This window comes from Geotrypetes seraphini, chromosome 8, assembly GCF_902459505.1.
Source record: "Geotrypetes seraphini chromosome 8, aGeoSer1.1, whole genome shotgun sequence".
NCBI lineage: Eukaryota > Metazoa > Chordata > Amphibia > Gymnophiona > Dermophiidae > Geotrypetes > Geotrypetes seraphini.
The window spans coordinates 51,110,770-51,131,573 of record NC_047091.1 but is presented as its reverse complement, the minus strand read 5'-3'; the positions used below and the strand labels follow the sequence as shown (position 1 = coordinate 51,131,573).

Here is a 20,804-nt window from a genome sequence, read left to right as displayed (position 1 = left end):
CCCTATAAACTGCAGAAATAGTTATTTCATGTAATTATGCTACTGAATTAAAGGCTCTGGTAGAAACCCATTTACAAATAAGCAAAGAGACTTTAATAATTTGGAAATATTAATTGGGAAGAATACATACTTTGTAAATGGGTTTCTACCAAAGCCTCTAATGTAAATATAAAATATAAATACTCAGCTGATGATAATCCCCAAGCTGTCAGCTGAGGACTTCCTTTGCAGTTGGCTGGGGGTCCCTTTTGCCAAGCTTGGCAGGCAGTAGTAGCGTTCCTGAGTCACAGATGCTGGCACCTCAGTGGCTCATGGATGTTGCCAGCAACTGCTGTGCTTGGTGGAGGGGAGTTCTGGCTGTCTCTAGAGGAGGTCCTCTGCTGGCGGTGCTTGGGTCAGCAAGTACTTCAACACTGTAGAAATAAAACCAGAAATGCATTTCCTTTTCTTTTGAACACAATACAAAGACATCTGCTATATACATTTCCCAAAGCTAACATATTTTAGTCAATAAATTCCATTTTTTACCTTTGTTGTCTGGAGACTTATTTTTCCATAAAGTTGGTCCCAGTTTCTTTTATCCGCTTTCCCATCTTCTGTAAATTCTTCTGTTGCTGTCCATTGGTTCTTCCTACCATGGTCCAGCATTTATCCCTTTCTCATCTTTCGTGCCTGCCCACCAACCCCATACCCAACATTTCTCCTTCTATCACCCCTCTCCAGCACAATGCCACATCTCTCCCTCCATTCCCTTCACCACTATGTCCAACATTCCTCCCTCTTGCATCCATTTCAATCTGTCCCACTGTTCCCTTTCCACCACAATATTTCTCCCTCTCATCTGTACCTCACTCCCTCCCTATGACCAAAAATTTTCCTTTCTTCCATTCCCGTGTACACAACCATCTCTTTCCCTCCCTTCCTCTCCCCCAAGTTCATGCCTTCTGTGTCATAAGAGCATAAGCATCGTCTCTGCTGAGTCAGACCATAGGTCCATCGTGCTCAGCAGTCCACACCCGCGGCAGCCCCCCAGGTACGTGACCTGTAAGTGATCCTTTACTTAAGACATTTTATCCTATATAGTACCCCTCTAACTATACCCCCTCAATCCCCTTTTCCTTCAGGAACTTGTCCAACCCCTTTTTGAAACCCAAAATCGTACTCTGCTCTACCACCTCCTCCGGAAGCGCATTCCAGGTATCCACTACGCTCTGAGTGAAGAAGAACTTCCTAGCATTTGTTCTGAATTTGTCTCCCTTCAATTTTCTTGAGTGCCCTCTTGTTTTTGTTTCCCCTGCCAGTCTGAAGAATCTGCCCCTCTCTATCTTCTCTATACCCTTTATGATCTTGTAAGTTTCTATCATGTCCCCTCTAAGTCTCTGTTTTTCCAGGGAAAAGAGCCCTAGTTTCTCCAGCCTCTCAGCATGTGAGAGGTCTTCCATGCCCTTTTCATTTTTGTTGCTCTTCTCTGGACCCTCTCGAGTGTCGCCATATCCTTCTTAAGGTACGGCGACCAGTATTGAACGCAGTATTCCAGATGCGGGCGTACCATCGCCCGATATAGCGGCAGGATAACTTATTTGGTTCTGGTAGTGATTCCTTTTTTAATAATGCCCAACATTCTGTTCGCCTTCTTGGAGGCCGCTGCGCATTGTGCTCCCGTCTTCTTTGATTGGTCCACTAAGACCCCCAAGTCCCTTTCTAGGTTGCTCTTCCCCAATACCATCCCCCACCTCAGCATTAGAGAATGACATGGTGACAAAATTCATCACCGTTCCCGTCCCCGCAGATAACTGCGGGAAACCATCTTCATGTCATTCTTTAAAGAGAGAGGGAAGAATCAGAGTATGAATGGCCACAACCACTGACCCATAAGCTTTGCTTTGAAGAATGCTGGTTTAGAAGGACTGAGGTTGAAATAGACACTAGAAAATGACATGGGTTTATTTCCCGCGGTTATCCGCAGGGACGGGAACGGTGATGAATTTTGTCACCGTGTCATTCTCTACTCGGCATCTCTTTCCCTCCCTTCCTCTCTCCCAAGTCCATGCCTTCTGTGTACAAAAATGCATTCCCTCCTCCACCTCAGCATCTCTTTCCCTCCCTTCCTCTCTCCCAAGTTCATGCCTTCTGTGTCCAAAAACCCATTCCCTCCCCCACCTCAACATCTCATTCCCTCCCTACTTCCATCCTCTTTCCCAAGTTCATGCCTTGTGTCCAAAACGCTCTCCCTCTCCCACCTCTTTCCCTCCCTTCCTCCATTCTCTCTCCCAAGTTCATGCCTTCTGTGTCCAAAAACCCATTCCCTCCCCCACCTCAACATCTCATTCCCTCCCTTCTTCCATCCTCTTTCCCAAGTTCATGTCTTGTGTCCAAAAACGCACTCCCTCCCCCACCTCTTTCCCTCCCTTCCAAGTTCATGCCTTGTGCCAAAAACGCACTGATCTAGATCAACAAACAGATAAGAGAGTATCTGACTTTTTTCTTTTTTATACTCTCAACTAGTCTTTAAGCCCGTTACATTAACGGGTGCTAGAATATATATGTGTGTGTGTCTTTATTTCTTTCTCTCTCTGTCTCCTTAGCCGCTTTCTGTATTTCTGTCTTTCTTTTTTTCTTTGTCTTTCTTTTGGCTGTCCACCACCACCCCTTGCGTGCTCCCCCTGTCCATTCTCCCTTCCTTTTACCTCCCCTGTGTCCACCACCACCCCTTCACTGCTCCCCTTATCCAGCAGCAGCCCTTCTCCCTTTTTTTTACCTCCCCCACCTTTGTTTTACCTCCCCCCTGTCCATCAGCACCTCTTCCTGCTCCCCCTGTCCAGCAGTAGGCCTCCCTTCATTTTTCTGCCCCCCCTGTCCATCAGCACCTCTTCCTGCTCCCCCTGTCCAGCAGTAGGCTTCCCTTCATTTTTCTGCGCCCCCCCCTGTCCATCAGCACCTCTTCCTGCTCCCCCTGTCCATCAGTAGGCCTCCCTTCCTACCTGAGTGCTTTAGCTGTGCTGCCTTGAAGGAGGGCCGCCAGCGCCGCTCTTTGAAGGCCTCCTCCTGGCAGCCACCGCTCGCGGCCGAAACCGACTCTTCCTGTAAGCCGCTCCTGGCCCTGCGTCTGCCCTCAGCTGACAGCCGCCTGCCTCAAAGCCCTCCTCCCGGCAGCTTCCGCTCTGTGTTGCAGGAAATCATGCGAGTTGGCGAGAGCCGGGGACCGCCTCAAGCGCTGTGTTGGTGGGGTAGGCAGGCGCAGGGACCAGGATGCACGCTTTCGAGATCGAGTTGCCGCAATTTTGAAGATCGTTCTACCCTGCTCCTTGCCTTAGTATATTTTTAATTTGAAAGACACAGTGGCGGCGGATCCTCTCAAGATCCCCGACTGCATTGGACTTCCGACGCAGGTGGGGATCCTGAGAGGAGCCGCTGCCTCGTCTTTCAACTTAAAAATATAGTAAGGCAAGGAGCAGGGCAGACCGAAGAACAGCAGAGTCTGGTGCAGTTCGAGAGAGGAGCCGGTAGCATGCAGAGTGAGAGGCGGGGGTGAGGAAGGCCGCCGCAGCTGAGTAATTTTTTTTTTTTTTTTAAATTTGAAAGCCACCCGCCGCAGCTCCTCTCTCTGGATGAGAAGAAAATCTATGATCAGATCACTATATGCTTGATTTTTCAGTCGACTGGAAGAAAAAAAAACTTTCAAATATGAATGAGTTTCAGGCATTTAGAAAAAAGATTCAGCTGTATTCTGGAAGTATTTAGATTGCGATCACACAGATAACCCAATAAACTTTTTTACACAGTGGAATCTAACAGCGAGAAATATATTAGATGAACACGCAAAAAAGAAAGAAGAAATTGGGCAACCGATATAACAATGTGAAATGATTCACAACTGAATTAGTCGCTTAAACTGCAGTAAACTAGAAAAAAGATGGAGGAAACATCAAACTGAGCAGTTAAGAATAGAATGGAGAAAAATGATCTTTTTTTTTTTTTTTTTAAATTAAAGGAAACTAACAGAAACAAGAAAGGATTATTATTCTACACTTACAGGAGCAGATGTTAGTGACACAAAAAGAATATTCAAATTAATAAAGGAATTAAGTAACACTAAACGCACTCCCTCCCCCCTTTTGTGTTCCGCATCCCATCCAGCCCTCATCTGCAAGCAAAATGGAGCTCGAGCCGCGAGGCTCATCTTCTTTTCCCTACCTGCCCTACCGCAGCACACAGCCGACTAGAAGTCTTCCCGATGTCAGCACTGACGTCGGAGGGAGGACTTTGCTTAAGACTTCCGGTCGGCTGTGTGCTGCGGCAGGGCAGGTAGGGAAAAGAAGACGAGCCTCATGGCTTGAGTGCATCGGAACCCCGCAGGATCCCCGCGACCCTAGCAGGCGTCCCCACGGGATCCCCCGCGACCCTAGGGGGCGTCCCCACGGGATCCCCGCGACCCTAGGGGGCGTCCCCACGAGATCCCCGTGACCCGAAGGGGGAACCCGCGGGATTCCCGTCGTCCCCGTTCCCGTGCAGCTCTCTACTGAGAACTTCAGCACCCCCTTGTATGCCCAATGTGCCAAGTATCTAGCAGATACATAATCACACCCCTATTCCCATACTCTCAGCAACGGAGACAAGATTTTGACTGGACTCAGCGGCGAGGGCATGGAATTTCAGTCTATAGTAAGAATAGTTGAAGTTAAAATATATCTAGGCATGTACTCATCTATTGGCGTTATTCCCTATTTTTGTTGGATGGTAATCCTTAGCCAAGGATAACTAGCTGCATAGTGTTCTCATCCTGCTTGTTCTTAGAGAGCAAAGTTGCTCCGCTGTAGCTGTGTTCTCCAAGTTCATCAGGAGAAATAATCATACAAACCTCTAAAGCTATTATATAACATTAACAAAACATATCATATCTTATATTTCACTGGTACCAGATCACAGCTCGTCAGTCTTCTAGGAATTACATTAAATTATAGATTCATACTTCTAATTACAAACTTCAGTACATATTTCAGAAAATTTCTGAAATAAAAAGGTTTTCACAAATTTTCTGAAAGTCTTATTGGCAATAGATTAAAAATTGATCTGTAGATTATGCCATATTTAAACATCTTGAAAATCAAGCAGGGAACCTGGTACAGGAAGAGTTGAGTGAAAGCTCCTCTGCATGCCTAGTAGGCTTCTCCTTACATTTGAGAGTGATGTGTGGCTTTTTATCTTGCTGTAAGGAACAACCTTTGCTTATTTTTCCAAACTTTCTCTGCCAGCCAGCCAGTGCCACAGGCCCTTTGTTCTTAGATTGTTGTAGTTTTCTCATCACCATTTTCTTGAGTTTGAGCCTCAAGGTAAATTAATTTAATTGCGGATATGGGTGTCTTGCAGGGGTGTTTAACCTAGGCGTTCCGGCCGAAGCTCTCTTCTTTGTGGGTAACCAACTGATAGCCACGAGTCACACAGGCAAAGTTGGAGTGTGGAATGCAGTCACAAAGCACTGGCAGGTACTGTATAATCTAATATGTCATATGATACCACATAGCCATTGCCCAGGATTCCATTGGATACTCCTTTTTTTTAGAGTTATATTTGGCTTAAAGAAATTAAGGGTCACCATTCGAAGTGATTTAACTAGGCAGGAGATGCTCCTGCCCAGTTAAATTGCTGTCCAGGCCAAACCTAGATTTTCAACAGCACATACCCATATGATCAGGTAAACCATTATAGCATTATTCAGTAAAGGCCCAGATTCTATAAACGGTACCTGAAGTTAGGCTTGATGCACCTAATTAAATTTTTTTTAATTGGCTTAATCAGCACTATTAATTGAACATGCCATTAAAAAAACAATTTATGGGGGATTGCACTGGGGGGGAGGCGATTTTGTTTGGCTTTTCGTATCGCTACAATGTTTAGCTTCTGTATTGATTTGTTTTAACTGGTATCTCTCTGGTATTGAGAGTTGTTTCTGTAGGGTCCTTGTTGGCCTCTGGCTGTGTTGTTGTATTGGCGTATTTTTCATAAAAATTGGTTGTTAAAAAAAAAAATCCAAACAATTTAAAAAACATTAAAAAATGAATTAGCTGGTAGGCACCTACCACTTTGAGGTAAGAGTCTGCATCAAAGTGCCTACCAGGAGGTAAGTGTAGTTTGGAGTGGAATTTGGGTGTGGTTTGACTTAGGCACCTAACTTGGACACAACTCATTTAGGCCAAGAAAAACCTGCTTTGTCAATGTTAGTAGCTGTGTGAGTTGACGACATGGCTAGGATAAATATAACTGGTTCCTAGATGGGATACAGAAGCGGTGCTGCTATTTTTAAAATGTGGCTGGTGAGTGTGATGGGGCCTGAGTCTTGACCACAGTTTGTTTTCATGGCAGATTCAGGATGTGGTGCCGATAAACAGCTATGACACAGCAGGGTCCTTCCTGCTGCTGGGCTGTAACAATGGATCTATCTACTATGTAGGTAGGTGGTTGCATGTTCTCCTGATACTCTGACACAGTAGCTTCAGAGAACTCTTGGTCCATATCGGTTTGGGCTGATTTTCAAAAGGAGTTATGCTTTGGGCTCTTAGCAGCCAGTGTACAACTCCACTAGCAATAACATTTCAAAAAAAGTATACAGATATTATTGGGTCATTTAAATAGCTGAATGGCCTGATGCCTTCCATATAATTGTGGATAACAATGCCATGAATTATCCATTTCGTCACTGTTTTATAGTGCAGGCCAAGATGGTTGGCTGTATATTCAGTGCTGCTAGCTTTATGGAGTAAAATAAATGCTTAACTTAACCTGATGGTCCTGCCAGCTAAAAATCAGACCTTGTATTAGCTAACAGAAATAACTTTCTCTACATGTACATGAGAAAGAGCGTGTGTGTGTGTGTGTGTGTCTGGAATGTATTCTGCTTTTGTTTGTGCCAGGGGATGAAGAGAGAGAATTTGGAGACCAGTTTTATCCCAGGACAAGCAGGCATGATATTCTCACATGTGGGTGACGTCATCTACGGAGCCCCAGCGCGGACAGCTTTTCAAGCAAACTTGCTAGAAGTTTCAAGTTTGCACACTGCACCACGCATGTGCTAGCCTTCTTGCCACTAGAGGGCGCATCCCCACCTCGTGGTCCTCAGTTCATTTTCATCCGCGGAGCCAGAAGCCCTGTGGAGAATTTGTGCTAATTGTGCCTTCTGTCGCCGCGGCTGTGTAGGGTTTTTCGCACGGTCGCTGCGTTTTTTCGTCTTTTTCTTGCTTTATTTCTTTCTTTTTCAAAAAAAAAAAAAAAAAAACTTTTGTATCCGTTACTACCGGGGGCTCCCGGTAGCCGTGGCCGAGGAACCTCGCTTGTTCCCGGCTCTCTTTTGGGCCCATGTCCCGGCCCGTAACGGGCTTTAAAAAGTGCGGGCGCTGTGAAAGACTCCTTTCGATTACTGACCCGCACGGGTGTTGTTTGCGGTGTTTGGGGCCCCAACACCCGACGGCATCCTGCGATAAGTGTGCCACTTTTCAGAAGCGGGCACTTAAACGCCGCAAGGCCCGCATGGCGGAACTTTTCTCGGTAGAGTCCCCTCCGGGGAAGGCCTCGAGTTCGGCCTCGGCTTCGGCCCCGGCCTTGACCTCGGCCTCGACATCGGCCTCGACCTCAGCTTCGGGACCGTCGGCGTCGCCTCGGGCCTCGGTGCCTTCGAAGCAGCTGGCCTCTTCTAAGGCCTCGGGTAAGTCTCCGCTTCCCTCCTCAGCTCCATCCAAGAAGCCATCCTCGGGCTCGTCGGCGGGTGGGTCCGCCTCAGTGAAGCCCAAGTTGCCAGCGTCCGCTGCCCCGAGGGAATACTCGAGACCGAGGTCGCCCTCTGAGGAGCAGCGGCAGGTCTTGCCGCAGGGGATGTCAATCCCCGTGTTCCAGGACTTGCTCCGGGCGTTAATCGCCTCGGAGCTCACCGGGGCCATTGACCAACTGCACCAGGCTTCGGCCTCGGCAGCTTCGGCCTCGGCGGCTTCGGCCCCGGTGGCCCCGCAGTTGGCGACCTCGGTCTCGGGTACCGGGGCCTCGGCTCCCGAGGCGCCCACGGCCTCGACCTCGGTAGTTCCCTCGGACCCGGCTTCGCGGGATCCGCCGGAGCGTAGTGTGCGCCCGAAGGACAAGGGGCGCCGAGTACGGAGACTTTCGTCTTCGTCCTCGGGGTCCTCGAGGGGTTCATCTCCCTCGGGCAGGTCTCGAGCGAGGCGCAAGCCGAGGAAGGCTAAGCGGTCTCGGACCTCGCCTCGGCGGCGTGGTCGCTCGTCACCGGCCGGGGGCGGTGCCTTGCAGGTACGGGACTTGCGTGTCGATAACCCCATTTTGTTCCGGTCTCCGACCAGGGAGAGCTCTCGGGCGTCCTCGCCCGGGCCGAAGGGTCGGGCCTCGGTGCCTCGGACCCCGGGGGGATCCCCGAGGGGTTCCTCCAGGCGCACCCGGTCTCCGACTCCGTCGAGGTCGCAGGACTGTGCCTCGTTGGGGTCGGGGTCGGGTAGGGAACCCAGATACTCCAACCAGGCCTCTCCCTTCGGCTCTGCCGGGAAGTCTCGGTCTCCTTCTCCTCCGGCTAAACCCTCATCCTTTACGAGGTTTGTGCAGGATATGGCTGCGGCTTTGGGTGTTGACTTGTCTGAAGGGTCCACTTACACCAAGGAGTTTTTGGAGGAGCAGGATCTTCCTGCCCCCCCCAGGGAGTCGCCGCGCCTTCCGATTAACAAGGTCCTCTGTCTGACCTTTCTGAGGAATCTGGAGGCTCCATTGACGGTCGCTGTGGTCCCCGCCAAAATGGAGTCTAAGTATCGCACCCTTCCCATCAAGGGGTTTGAGAAGGGCCAACTTTCCCATACTTCGCTCCTGGTGGAATCGGCGGTCAAGAAATCTCAGCCTTCCCGGGTCTCGGCGACGGTCCCGCCTAGTAGGGAGGGCCGGACCCTTGACAAATTTGGGCGCCGTCTCTATGCGAACTCTGATGGCTACCAGGGTCCTGAACTATGCCTTCTCGTACTCTTCCTTCCTCCGTACGATGGTGAAGGACCTCCCCTCCTTTCGTGAGGTGATGCCTGAGTCGCATAGGGACCGGTTCGCCACCTTTAGTTCCAACCTGACCCAGCTGCGCCTATATTTATTCCACGCGGTTTATGATGCATTTGAACTCGCCTCGAGGGTGTCCGCCTGTGCAGTGGCCATGCGCCGGCTGGCGTGGCTTCGTACCCTCGAGATGGAGTCAAATTTGCAGGAACGCCTGGCTAATTTGCCGTGCGTTGGGGTGGAATTGTTTGATGACACTTTGGATGCGGCGACGGAGCGACTTTCCAAACAGGAACGCTCCCTGGCCTCTCTGGTAAAGCCGAAGCCTAAGGCTCCTGCCCAGCGTCCCTTCAGACAGCCTCCGAGGAGATACCCTCAGAAGTCCACACCGGCCTTCTCCAGACCGCCCCCTCGAAGACAGCCCCAGCAGAGTAGAGGCGGCCCCTCTAAACCTGCCGCGCAAGGGGCCGCCAAGGCCGCGCCGTCCTTTTGACGGGATAGGCGGTTGGGGGCGGGCCCTCACCGCAATATCGAGCCACCCCCTCCCCATCGGGGGTCGGCTGACGGCCTTTGCCGGGGCCTGGTCGGTGATCACGTCGGACGCCTGGGTGCTCGGGATAATCTCAGACGGCTATTCGCTGAACTTCTCCTGTCCGCCTCCGGACTTGCCCCCCGGGGCTTGCCCGCCCAATCGGAACCAGCTGGCCCTTCTCCTGGAGGAAGCCAGGGCCTTGTTGAGCCTCAGGGCGGTCGAGGAGGTGCCTCGCGATCAGATGGGCCTGGGGTTTTACTCCCGTTACTTTTTGGTCCCAAAAAAGACCGGGGACTTGCGCCCCATTTTGGACCTCCGGAAGCTCAACAAGTTCCTGGTCCGGGAGAAGTTCCGTATGTTATCGCTCCCGGTTCTCTATCCTCTTTTGGAGGAGGGGGATTGGATGTGCTCCCTGGACTTGAAGGAAGCTTACACCCATGTTCCGGTGCATCCCGCTTGCCGCAGGTTCTTGCGTTTTCAGGTCGGGGATTTGCACCTGCAGTATCGGGTTCTTCCCTTCGGGCTGGCATCTTCCCCTCGGGTATTCACCAAGTGTATGGTGGTGGTGGCGGCGGCCCTGCGCTCGCGGGGTCTACAGGTCTTTCCCTATCTGGACGATTGGCTGATCAAAGCCCCGTCCAGGGAGGGGGTTATCTTAGCGACCCGACAGACTATCAGTCTTTTACAGGACCTGGGGTTCGAAGTGAACTTCCCCAAGTCTCAATTGCGTCCGGCGCAGTCTCTCCAGTTCATTGGAGCCGTGCTGGACACGGTTCGCCTTCGCGCTTTTCTCCCCCCGCCCCGGCGGGAGACTCTGCTTCGGTGGAGTCGTCATTGTCGAGGGCAATCGCAGGTGTCGGCCCAGCACATGATGGTTTTGCTGGGTCACATGGCGTCGACGGTGCACGTCACGCCGTTCGCTCGCTTGCACCTGAGAATCGCGCAATGGACTCTGGCGTCGCAGTGGCGCCAGGATCGCGATCCGGTGTCTTCCCGGATAGCAGTAACTCCTTGTTTACGTCGATCGCTCCGTTGGTGGACCGACTCTTCCAATTTGTCAGGAGGTTTGCTGTTTTGCGTTCCTCCTCACACCAAGGTCTTGACGACGGACTCTTCCGAGTACGCGTGGGGAGCGCACCTGGACGGTCTGAGGACGCAGGGTCTGTGGTCGGCCGAGGACCGTCGGTGCCACATCAATGTGCTGGAGCTTCGCGCCATTTTTCTGGCTGCCCGAGCTTTTGTCCACCTGCTGCACGACCAGGTAGTACTCGTGCGGACGGACAATCAGGTAGCGATGTACTATGTCAACAAACAGGGGGGTACGGGCTCTTGGCCTCTATGCCAAGAGGCTCTCCGTCTTTGGGACTGGGCAATTTCCCAGAATATATTCCTGCGGGCGGTCTACATTCAGGGAGAGCAGAACCAGCTGGCAGACAAACTCAGTCGTCTTCTCCAGCCGCACGAATGGTCTCTGAACTCCCGAGTACTTCGCGAGGTTTTCGACCGCTGGGGAACTCCTCAAGTGGATCTGTTTGCCTCTCCGGAGACTCGCAAGTTACCCCTCTATTGCTCTCGGATCTACTCTCCGGATCGTCTCGAAGCGGATGCCTTCCTCCTCGAATGGGAGGGGAGGTTCCTTTATGCGTTTCCGCCGTTCCCTCTGATTTTGAGAACGCTGGTTCATCTCAGATCGACCGGAGCCTCCATGATCCTCATTGCACCTCGGTGGCCAAGGCAGCCCTGGTTCTCCCTACTTCTTCAACTCAGTACCAGGGAACCTCTGCTTCTACCGGTGTTTCCCTCTCTGCTGTCTCAGAGTCGGGGTTCGCTGTTGCATCCCAATCTTCAGTCTTTACATCTGACTGCTTGGTTTCTCTCCCTCTGACTTCGTTTCCGGTGTCTCGGGCCGTGAGGGACGTTTTGGAGGCCTCGCGTAAGGTCTCGACTCGGCTTTGTTATACTCAGAAATGGACCAGGTTTACATCCTGGTGTTCTTTGAATAGTCTGCAACCAGATTCGGTGCCTGTGGCTTCGATTCTGGAATATCTTTTGCATTTGTCTGAGTCTGGCCTGAAAACGACTTCCATTCGGGTGCATCTCAGTGCCATTGCAGCATTCCATCGGCATCTTGAGGGTCGTTCTCTCTCTCTTCATCCTCTGGTGACACGTTTCATGAAGGGGCTAGTGAATATCCATCCTCCTCTGAAACCTCCTCCGGTGGTGTGGGATCTTAATGTGGTCTTGGCTCAGCTTATGAAGCCTCCCTTTGAACCCATCGACAAGTCGCATCTTAAGTTTCTTACTTGGAAAGTAGTCTTTTTGATTGCACTCACATCTGCTCGTCGAATCAGTGAGTTACAGTCCTTGGTTGCGGATCCTCCTTTCACGGTCTTTCATCATGATAAGGTGGTTCTTCGCACCCATCCCAAATTTTTACCTAAGGTTGTGTCTGATTTCCACCTCAATCAGTCTATTGTCCTTCCGGTGTTTTTTCCGAAGCCCCATTCTCATCCTGGTGAGGCGGCGCTTCATACCCTTGACTGTAAGAGGGCGTTGGCCTTTTATCTCCAACGCTCCAAGTCTTATCGGAAGGTTCCTCAATTATTTTTGTCCTTTGATCCTAATCGTTTGGGACACCCGGTTTCAAAGCGCACCTTGTCCAACTGGTTAGCTGCTTGCATTTCTTTTTGCTACGCTCAGGCTGGTCTCCCGCTTGCGGGTCGCGTTACGGGTCATAAAGTCCGGGCGATGGCAGCTTCTGTGGCTTTCCTCCGATCTACACCTATGGAGGACATTTGTAAAGCTGCCACTTGGTCTTCGGTTCATACGTTCACCTCCCACTACTGTCTGGATACTTTGTCCAGAAGCGACGGCCGGTTTGGCCAGTCGGTGTTACGTAATCTGTTTTCATAATTGCCATCCTCCCACCTGCCCTTTTTTGGTTGGCTTGGAGGTCACCCACATGTGAGAATATCATGCCTGCTTGTCCTGGGATAAAGCACAGTTACTTACCGTAACAGGTGTTATCCAGGGACAGCAGGCATATATTCTCACAACCCGCCCACCTCCCCGGGGATGGCTTTCTTTGCTATGTTATGGAACTGAGGACCACGAGGTGGGGATGCGCCCTCTAGTGGCAAGAAGGCTAGCACATGCGTGGTGCAGTGTGCAAACTTGAAACTTCTAGCAAGTTTGCTTGAAAAGCTGTCCGCGCTGGGGCTCCGTAGATGACGTCACCCACATGTGAGAATATATGCCTGCTGTCCCTGGATAACACCTGTTACGGTAAGTAACTGTGCTTTGTGGTTTAATCGGTGCTGTACACTGCCACACAGCAGAACCTGGTTTGAATCCTTGAGCTAATCCTCTGCTCCCCAAAGTTGGACAGGACTGGGGGAGGCAGAGTTCACAGTTCATGGTGAAGGAGGGAGTTGGCCACTGGGCAATGGCAATGTCGAGTGGTTGAATTTATAATCCATGCATGTAAAACTGATAAAGTTGTTTAAATTTAGTGTGGATCACGCAACTCTATATTGGCCTTGTAAAACACAGACTGGCACTTTAAACTTAGATGTTGTTTCGTTGTCCTAATTTATCTAATTGGGAAGAAATGTGAGCATGTATTTATGCCATCGTTGGCATTAACAAAGCCATAACTTGTAGAATTGTAATTTTAGATGCAACTTGCTCTCTCTTCACATTATCATCATATAAGGCCTATCTACTTATCTTTTTATTATCTCTAAATATTAAACTTGTTCTGACTCATTGGGAAGGACAACTCTACACTGTCCTATACTGAAGAGGCACCCAGAAAAAGCCCGTTATTCCACAATAAATAAAGAAGGTCCAAGGCAAAAAGATGTTGTGGAAACAATGTTCTTGATGCAAATGTTTATTGTAAACCATTAAAGGCAAAATCATCCACAGTAGATAGCTGCGGACCCAATACGGTCCATATTTTGGCTTCACAAGCCACATTCAGGGTCCTAGGGAACGTGAAATGAATGCATCTGTTGTGTAGGTACTAACATAAAACTACATTTTATTGTGAATGAACATAAGGAAGTGAATAGGAAGATGCTAATAAATGTGAAAACATGAACAAGGCTGGATAAAACCAGCAGAATCTTACATAGTGTGTGAACCAAGGTGAATTAGAAAATTACCAAGGAGAATTAGATTACATACTGGAACGGTGTCAGCTAGATGGATAAAAGCAAAGATGGATATTAAAATAAAATTGGACCTACAGGGAAAAACAATAATAGCCAGAATTGTATATATCCAAAAATGGGAACCAATCAGAAACCATGCATAAATATAAAGGTGTACAATATGGGGTTCATAATAAAAAAAAAAAACAACGTCTAAAAAGTGTCCTAAGTGGCTACTTGGACGATCAAAAAGCCTGATCGTCCAAGTACCCATAACCAAAGCTGGTTTTTAGACGTATCTAAAAACAGCTTAGGCCTTTCCCCTGCCACTAAACGCACAGAGAGAAAAGAGGTGTGTTTAGAGGAGGGGAAAGGGCGGGCAGTGGGCGGGAGGTGGGCCGACCTACACCTAGTCGTACAACAGGTATAACCAAAACAATTTAATCGGCACTTAGACCTGTTTCACTTAGACGAAATAAAACCACCAGGTCTAAGTGCCGAAAAACGGGCCGCTGAGCTGATGGCCACTGGTGCCATCAGTTCAGCGGCCCGGCAACCTAACCATCACGGCAGGAGAGATACCTCATCTCCCCTACCGCGATGCCATCACTCTACTACGTGAACTGCCGCGACCCGCGGCATTTCGGGTAGAGGAGTGATGGCATCGCAGTAGGGGAGATGAGGCATCTCTCCTACCGCGATAAATCACTCCCCCTCCCAAACACAACATCGGGGCAAGAGGGAGCCCAAGCCCTCTTGCCCTGCGGCAGCCGCGACCCCCCCGACACGATCAGGGCAAGAGGGAGCCCAAGCCCTCTTGCCCCGTTGAAGCTGCGACCCCCCCCGATAACATCGGGGCAAGAGGGAGTCCAAGCCCTCTTGCCCCGTTGAAGCCGCGACCCCCCCCTGATAACATCGGGGCAAGAGGGAGCCCAAGCCCTCTTGCCCCAGGCACCGCGGCACCCCCGACTCGTTCGGGCTAGGAGGGAGCCCAAGCCCTCCTGGCCCAGGCGACCCACCCTACCCCCACCCCCACTACAGTACGGGCAGGAGGGATCCCAGGCCCTCCTACCCTCGACGCACCCCCCTCCCCCCCAACGTCTGCCCTCCCAAGAACCCCCGATCGGCCCCCCAGGCCGACCCCACGACCACCCCACCCCACCCCCCCTTCCCCGTACCTATTTTAGGTTGGCCGGACAGACGGGTACCAAACCCGTCCATCCGGCATGCAGCTCAACGAAGAATGGGGCTGGATTGGCCCAGGGGCACCAAAGCCCCGCCTCCTGGTGGGGCCTAAGGCGCCTGGGCCAATCAGAATAGGCCCAGGAGCCTTAGGCCCCTCCTGTGGGCGGGGCCTTAGGCACATGGCTCGGGTGGGGCCAATCCAGCCCCATTCTTCGTTGAGCTGCATGCCGGACAGACGGGTTTGGCACCCGTCTGTCCGGCCAACCTAAAATAGGTACGGGGAAGGGGGGGTGGGGTGGGGTGGGGGGTTTGTGGGGTCGGCAGGGGGGGTTGCGGGTCGGCTGGAGGGGCCGATCGGGGGTTCTTGGGGGGGGCGGACGTTGGGGGGGAGGGGGGTGCGTCGAGGGCAGGAGGGCCTGGGATCCCTCCTGCCCGTACTGTAGTGGGGGTGGGGATAGGGGGTCGCCTGGGCCAGGAGGGCTTGGGCTCCCTCCTGGCCCGAACGAGTCGGGGGTGCCGGGGGCAAGAGGGCTTGGACTCCCTCTTGCCCCGATATCATCGGGAGGGGGGGGTCGCAGTTTGACATGGCAGGAGGGCTTGGGCACCCTCCTGCCTGGATCGTTGTTGGGGGGGGGATTCTGTAACCGGTGTTGTTTTTGACAGACACCAGTTACAGAATCCAGCTTTTAGGCGAAGGACTGGCTCCTCCTTCGTCTAAAAGCCCTTCTGTTGGACGTTTTGTGTTTTTTTTTCATTATGGTTAAAAAGTGTAGACGTGCTGTGGGGGTACTTTTAGACGTAGAGGAGATTGGGCGTTTAGGCAGAGGAAGGCCATAATCAAAACATGGACGTATGTTTTGGTTATGGACACTTTCCCTGCTTCTGGGTTGAACGTTTAGGGACTTAGGCCAAAAGGGGACTTAGACGTTTTTTTTTATTTTGCCCCTCTATGTGAGTTAACAATAAAAATGATATCAAACAATACAATGGAAAAAGTCAGAACAATAAAGAGTTAAAATAATTCTGCCCAAAGATAGTTTAAACTAAAAGTAGAAACAACAAGGATTCAAAGTTTTTAAAAAGGATACTGAGTTTTAAATACACAATAAAATTGACAGTCATAAAACTATGCAAACCTTAGACTCAACTAGAACGCTGAACCCAAATTGTAATGAACCAACGCTCGTGTACACTATGGCTGCAGGTACTATGGAAAAGCCCACTGTAAAACCTATAGGATGTGTGATTGGAGATAGGGAAAAAAAACATGAGATTTGAAGTGACAAGTAGATCCCACTTGAAAGTATGATGAAAGAAAAGGGAATGCCACAGATTATAAACAAAGGAGATGCGACCTAACTCAAAGCATTAAAATGGTGAATACGACATGAAAACCAGACACTCCCAATGATGATGAAAATGTAACCTTATGGTAAAAACATAAAACCGTGAGAAGCAACCACAAGATAACAAATAAAAATTTAATGCAAGAGCTCTTTTCCATAGTTCTGCCCCGCCCTCTTTGTATTTGGCTATACACATCTTTTTGATGATTTTTTAAAAACTTTTTTTTGACACACGTTGTTGATGTTAGGTCTCGCTGATGTCATCAACTTGTGCCCTCATAACTCCATTCTACCATGGTATTTTTCACTATAGCTTCTGTGTAGCAGCCACTTTTGCTTTCCTTTAGTTCCTTTCAGAGTAAGGAAAGTGGTGGGGTTTTTTTGGTTTCTGGCTTTTTTAAAAAATTGAGATTTGGCATTTGATACACCTGGATTTTACTTTCAATTTGTTTAGGTTTATTTTCAGCCTGCAACCATAGTATACACGAGTGTTGGTTCATTTCAATTCAGGTTCAGTGTTCTGGTCGGAGCCTAAGGTTTGCATAGTTTTGACAGTCAATTTTATTCTGTATTTAAAACTCAGTATTCTGCTAAGTGACCTGACAAGGACTTTAAACCTGCAAGCAGGTTTCCCTGCGGTTACCACCCATCAGTCAGTTTTGGAAGGGGAGGTCCTCTCTCCCAACTTTAAAACATCTGAGTGCCGTGGAACGTGGCCCGCAAGGACGTGAGCATTCCACAGCCCGTGGACATGACTGCAGATGTGAGCCTGAGGCCATGTGGCCAAAGTGGCATGGCCAAAGTGGTAAGATATGTCCCTTTTGAGCCCCGTCTGAGCCACTTTGGAGCCATTAGGAGAATTGAACTGGAATGAGGGGAAAAATGGGTAAGAGGAAGGCAAGAGTCACCCCAATGGCCCCAGGTGTGGGACCAATGGATTGTCACCTACATCCCATATCAGTAATATCTTTGGGAGGCAAGACTGTTCTTCAGTCTCATTCTGCCTCAGTTTCCTCTGGCGAATCTCCACCTCAACCAGCTTTAAATTTGCATGAGAAAACTAGTTCTACCTCCGAAGTTGAAGTGGAACTAGCTTCTCTTAAATTGACTGATTTGGATTCAGCTTTAACATTACCAGGAAAATCTGTTACAAAGTTAACCCCTAACCAAATGCCTTCAGAAACTGCTATTTCCTCAGATGGTGATAAAGTTATTACCTTGCAAGATGTTTGGGCAGTGGTAAATAGAATAGAGAGCACAGTTGTAAAGCTTTGCCAATTTTTTTACTAAAATCACAAAAAAGATAACTGAGCAAGAAACTCAGTTGGAATTAATGGAAAAAAGAATAGGAAGGTAGAAACATCCATTTCTGTGATACTCATGTGTAACATCCAACATGAAAGATAATTCCTTAATATACTTACAGCTGGAAAAAAATGGAAAATGCTTTGAGATCTAGGAATCTTCGTTTTTTGAACTTTCCTATATCTCATTATTTGTCACCATTGGAACTTTTGAGGATGTATGTAAAGGATATTATCCCAGGACAAGCAGGCAGCATATTCTTAACACATGGGTGACGTCACCGACGGAGCCCTCGGTACGGACCTTTTTAACTAGAAGTTTCTAGTTGGCCGCACCGCGCGTGCGCGAGTGCCTTCCCGCCCGATGGAGGAGTGCGTGGTCCCCAGTTTCTTCGTTTCCGCGGAGCGAAGAAGACGTGTGTGTTTTTTCAACGGCCGTTGAAACCACTTTTTTGCCTTCCCGCTCGCGCTTTTTTCCTTAATTTTTCTTTCCTTACCTTCGGGTTTATTTTTTCTTTGATTTGCAAAAAAAAAAAAACTTTGCTTTTTCCCTTTTTCTTTCGTTTTGCCCCGGCGGGGCCTGTTGCCAGTATACAGGCCTCGGGCTTCGATTTTGCGGAGGCTATCTTCCCCTTCATGCCCCCGCAGGTCGGTTTTAAGAAGTGCCAGCGGTGTGCACGCCCGATCTCCTTAACTGACCCACACAATTGGTGTTTGCAGTGTCTGGGTCCGGAGCATCGGGCGGATTCCTGCACCCGCTGTGCCACTCTTAAAAAGAGAACTCTTAAAAACCGAAGAATCCAACAAACTCTTCTCTTCGGTACCGAGTCGGCGATGGACTCCTCACCTTCAACGGCGGTACCTCAAAAATCGGCACCGTCGACCTCGACACCGACCGACCCCGCATCGGCGCCGCTGGCGCCAGGTAAGCCGGCTAAGAAGCCTTCCTCTTCCCTCGAGCGCCCTCCAGCTACGGTGGCGACACCGTCCTTACCGGCATTGCACCGGTCCCGCAAACGCTCCGCCCCGATCTCGGTGAGTGCCTCATCATCGGCCTCCTCATCGCCGGGGCGTGGAGCGGCATCTAAGGAACCGAAGAAAAAGAAAGCGGTTCCGATGCCACCCCTCGATGACCGTATCTCGGCCATCTTAAAGGCTCAACTCCAGGAGCAGTTGAAGAAGCAACTTGAACAACTGTTGCCCACTATCCTGGCACCGCTCCTTCCGGTACCAGACCGGCCCGAGCCCCGTACCGAGCCCCCGGTGTCCACCCCTTCGGTACCGGTGAACACTTCCATGCCGATCCTTTCGGCCCAACAACTTCAGGGCGATCCGGTGGTTCATTCTCAGACCACATTGGATCTTCCTCGGCACCAGGCGGTACGGCACTCTTCTCGGGACCGAGATAGACGCCGGTCGTCCTCCCCTGGTACCGTTTCGGTGCGCTCTGGAAAGTCTTTGTCCAAGACTCGCCATACCGCGCCCTCCACCCCGGTGTCTCGACATGCACCAGAGGTCAGGGACCCTGACTTATGGGAGGACACTCCTCTCGGTACCGAGGAGGATCCCTCCTCGTCTGATGAGGAACCATCGGCACCCGATGCCACCTCCAAACCAGAGCAGTCCTCTTTTTCTAAATTTCTACGAGAAATGTCTGCTGCCCTGTCACTTCCTCTAGAATCTGACTCAAAAAAGTCTCAAGCCTTTCTAGAGGCCTTAGACTTTGAGCAACCTCCTAAGGAGTTCCTCAAGCTTCCCGTGCATGACATCCTACGGGAAACGTTCTATAAAAACTTGGAAAATCCCCTCACGGTACCGGGAGCCCCCCGTAAATTGGACAACCTTTACCGTGTCATTCCTATTCCTGGATTCGACAAATCCCAATTGCCCCATGAGTCCCTTCTGGTGGAATCCACCTTAAAGAAGACTCAGGGCTCCAGTGTCTATGCCTCTACCCCTCCTGGCAGAGAAGGTAAGACCATGGACAAGTTTGGCAAGAGGCTTTACCAGAATGCCATGCTTGCCAACAGGGCAAACAACTATTCCTTCCATTTTTCTTTCTATCTGAAACATTTGGTCCAACAACTGTCTGCCCTCCAGAAGTACCTTCCTGAGCGCAAGGTCCCGTTATTCCAACAACACATCTCTGGTCTCCTCCAGATGCGAAAATATATGGTCCGCTCAATATACGACTCCTTCGAGCTCACCTCTCGGGCCTCTGCCATGGCCGTAGCCATGCGTCGATTAGCCTGGCTCAGAGTCTCCGACCTGGACATCAACCACCAGGATCGTTTGGCAAACGCCCCCTGTCTCGGGGATGAACTCTTTGGAGAGTCACTGGATTCCACCACCCAGAAACTCTCGGCCCATGAGACCAGGTGGGACACCCTAATCAAGCCGAAAAAGAAGGCTCCGCCTGCTCGACCCTATCGGCCTCAATCATCTTACCAACGGAGGTTCTCAGCCAGGCCACTCAATCCACCTCCTCAACAATCTCGACGACCCCGTCAACAGCAGCACCATGCCCAGGCTCGATCTCAGGCCACTCAACCCTCTAAGCCTTCGCAGCCTGCTAAGCAATCTCAGCCCTTTTGACTCTTCTCTCCAGGGCATAGCCAGTCATCCACCCTCGCTGCCTCTTCCACAGCCTATAGGGGGTCGTCTCACCATTTTCTCACGCCGTTGGGAAGTCATCACGTCAGACCAGTGGGTCCTCAACATCATCCGCCACGGCTACTCTCTCAACTTCCAGACTCTTCCACCGGACAACCTTCCCGTAGAGTCTGCTTCTCACTCCTCTCAAACCCCCCTCCTCCTGAGGGAGGTTCAATCCCTCCTCCTTCTCAATGCCATCGAAGAAGTACCTCCAGATCAAAGGGGTCAGGGATTCTACTCCCGCTACTTCCTTGTACCCAAAAAGACGGGAGACCTCCGTCCCATTCTCGATCTCAGGGACCTCAACAAGTGTCTGGTCAAGGAAAAGTTCAGGATGCTCTCCCTTGCCACACTTTACCCTCTTCTTTCTCAGAACGACTGGCTATGTTCCCTGGACCTCAAAGAGGCCTACACTCACATCTCCATCCATCAGAACTCTCGCCGCTACCTGCGGTTCCAGGTACTACACCACCACTATCAGTACAAAGTACTACCATTTGGCCTCGCTTCCTCCCCCAGAGTCTTCACCAAATGCCTGATAGTGGTGGCGGCCTTCCTCAGGTCTCACAACCTCCAGGTGTTCCCCTACTTGGACGATTGG

General features: G+C 50.4%; 1 protein-coding gene across 1 annotated transcript in view; it reads left to right on the top strand.

Annotated features, from left to right (window-relative positions):
* SHKBP1 (SH3KBP1 binding protein 1) overlaps positions 1 to 20,804 on the top strand; it is a 99,371-nt gene that overhangs the window by 46,134 nt on the left and 32,433 nt on the right. The window contains exons 10-11 of the mRNA XM_033956109.1: positions 5,368 to 5,483; positions 6,361 to 6,448. Of these exons, the coding sequence (XP_033812000.1) occupies positions 5,368 to 5,483; positions 6,361 to 6,448 (204 nt within the window). The remainder of the gene's footprint in view (positions 1 to 5,367; positions 5,484 to 6,360; positions 6,449 to 20,804) is intronic.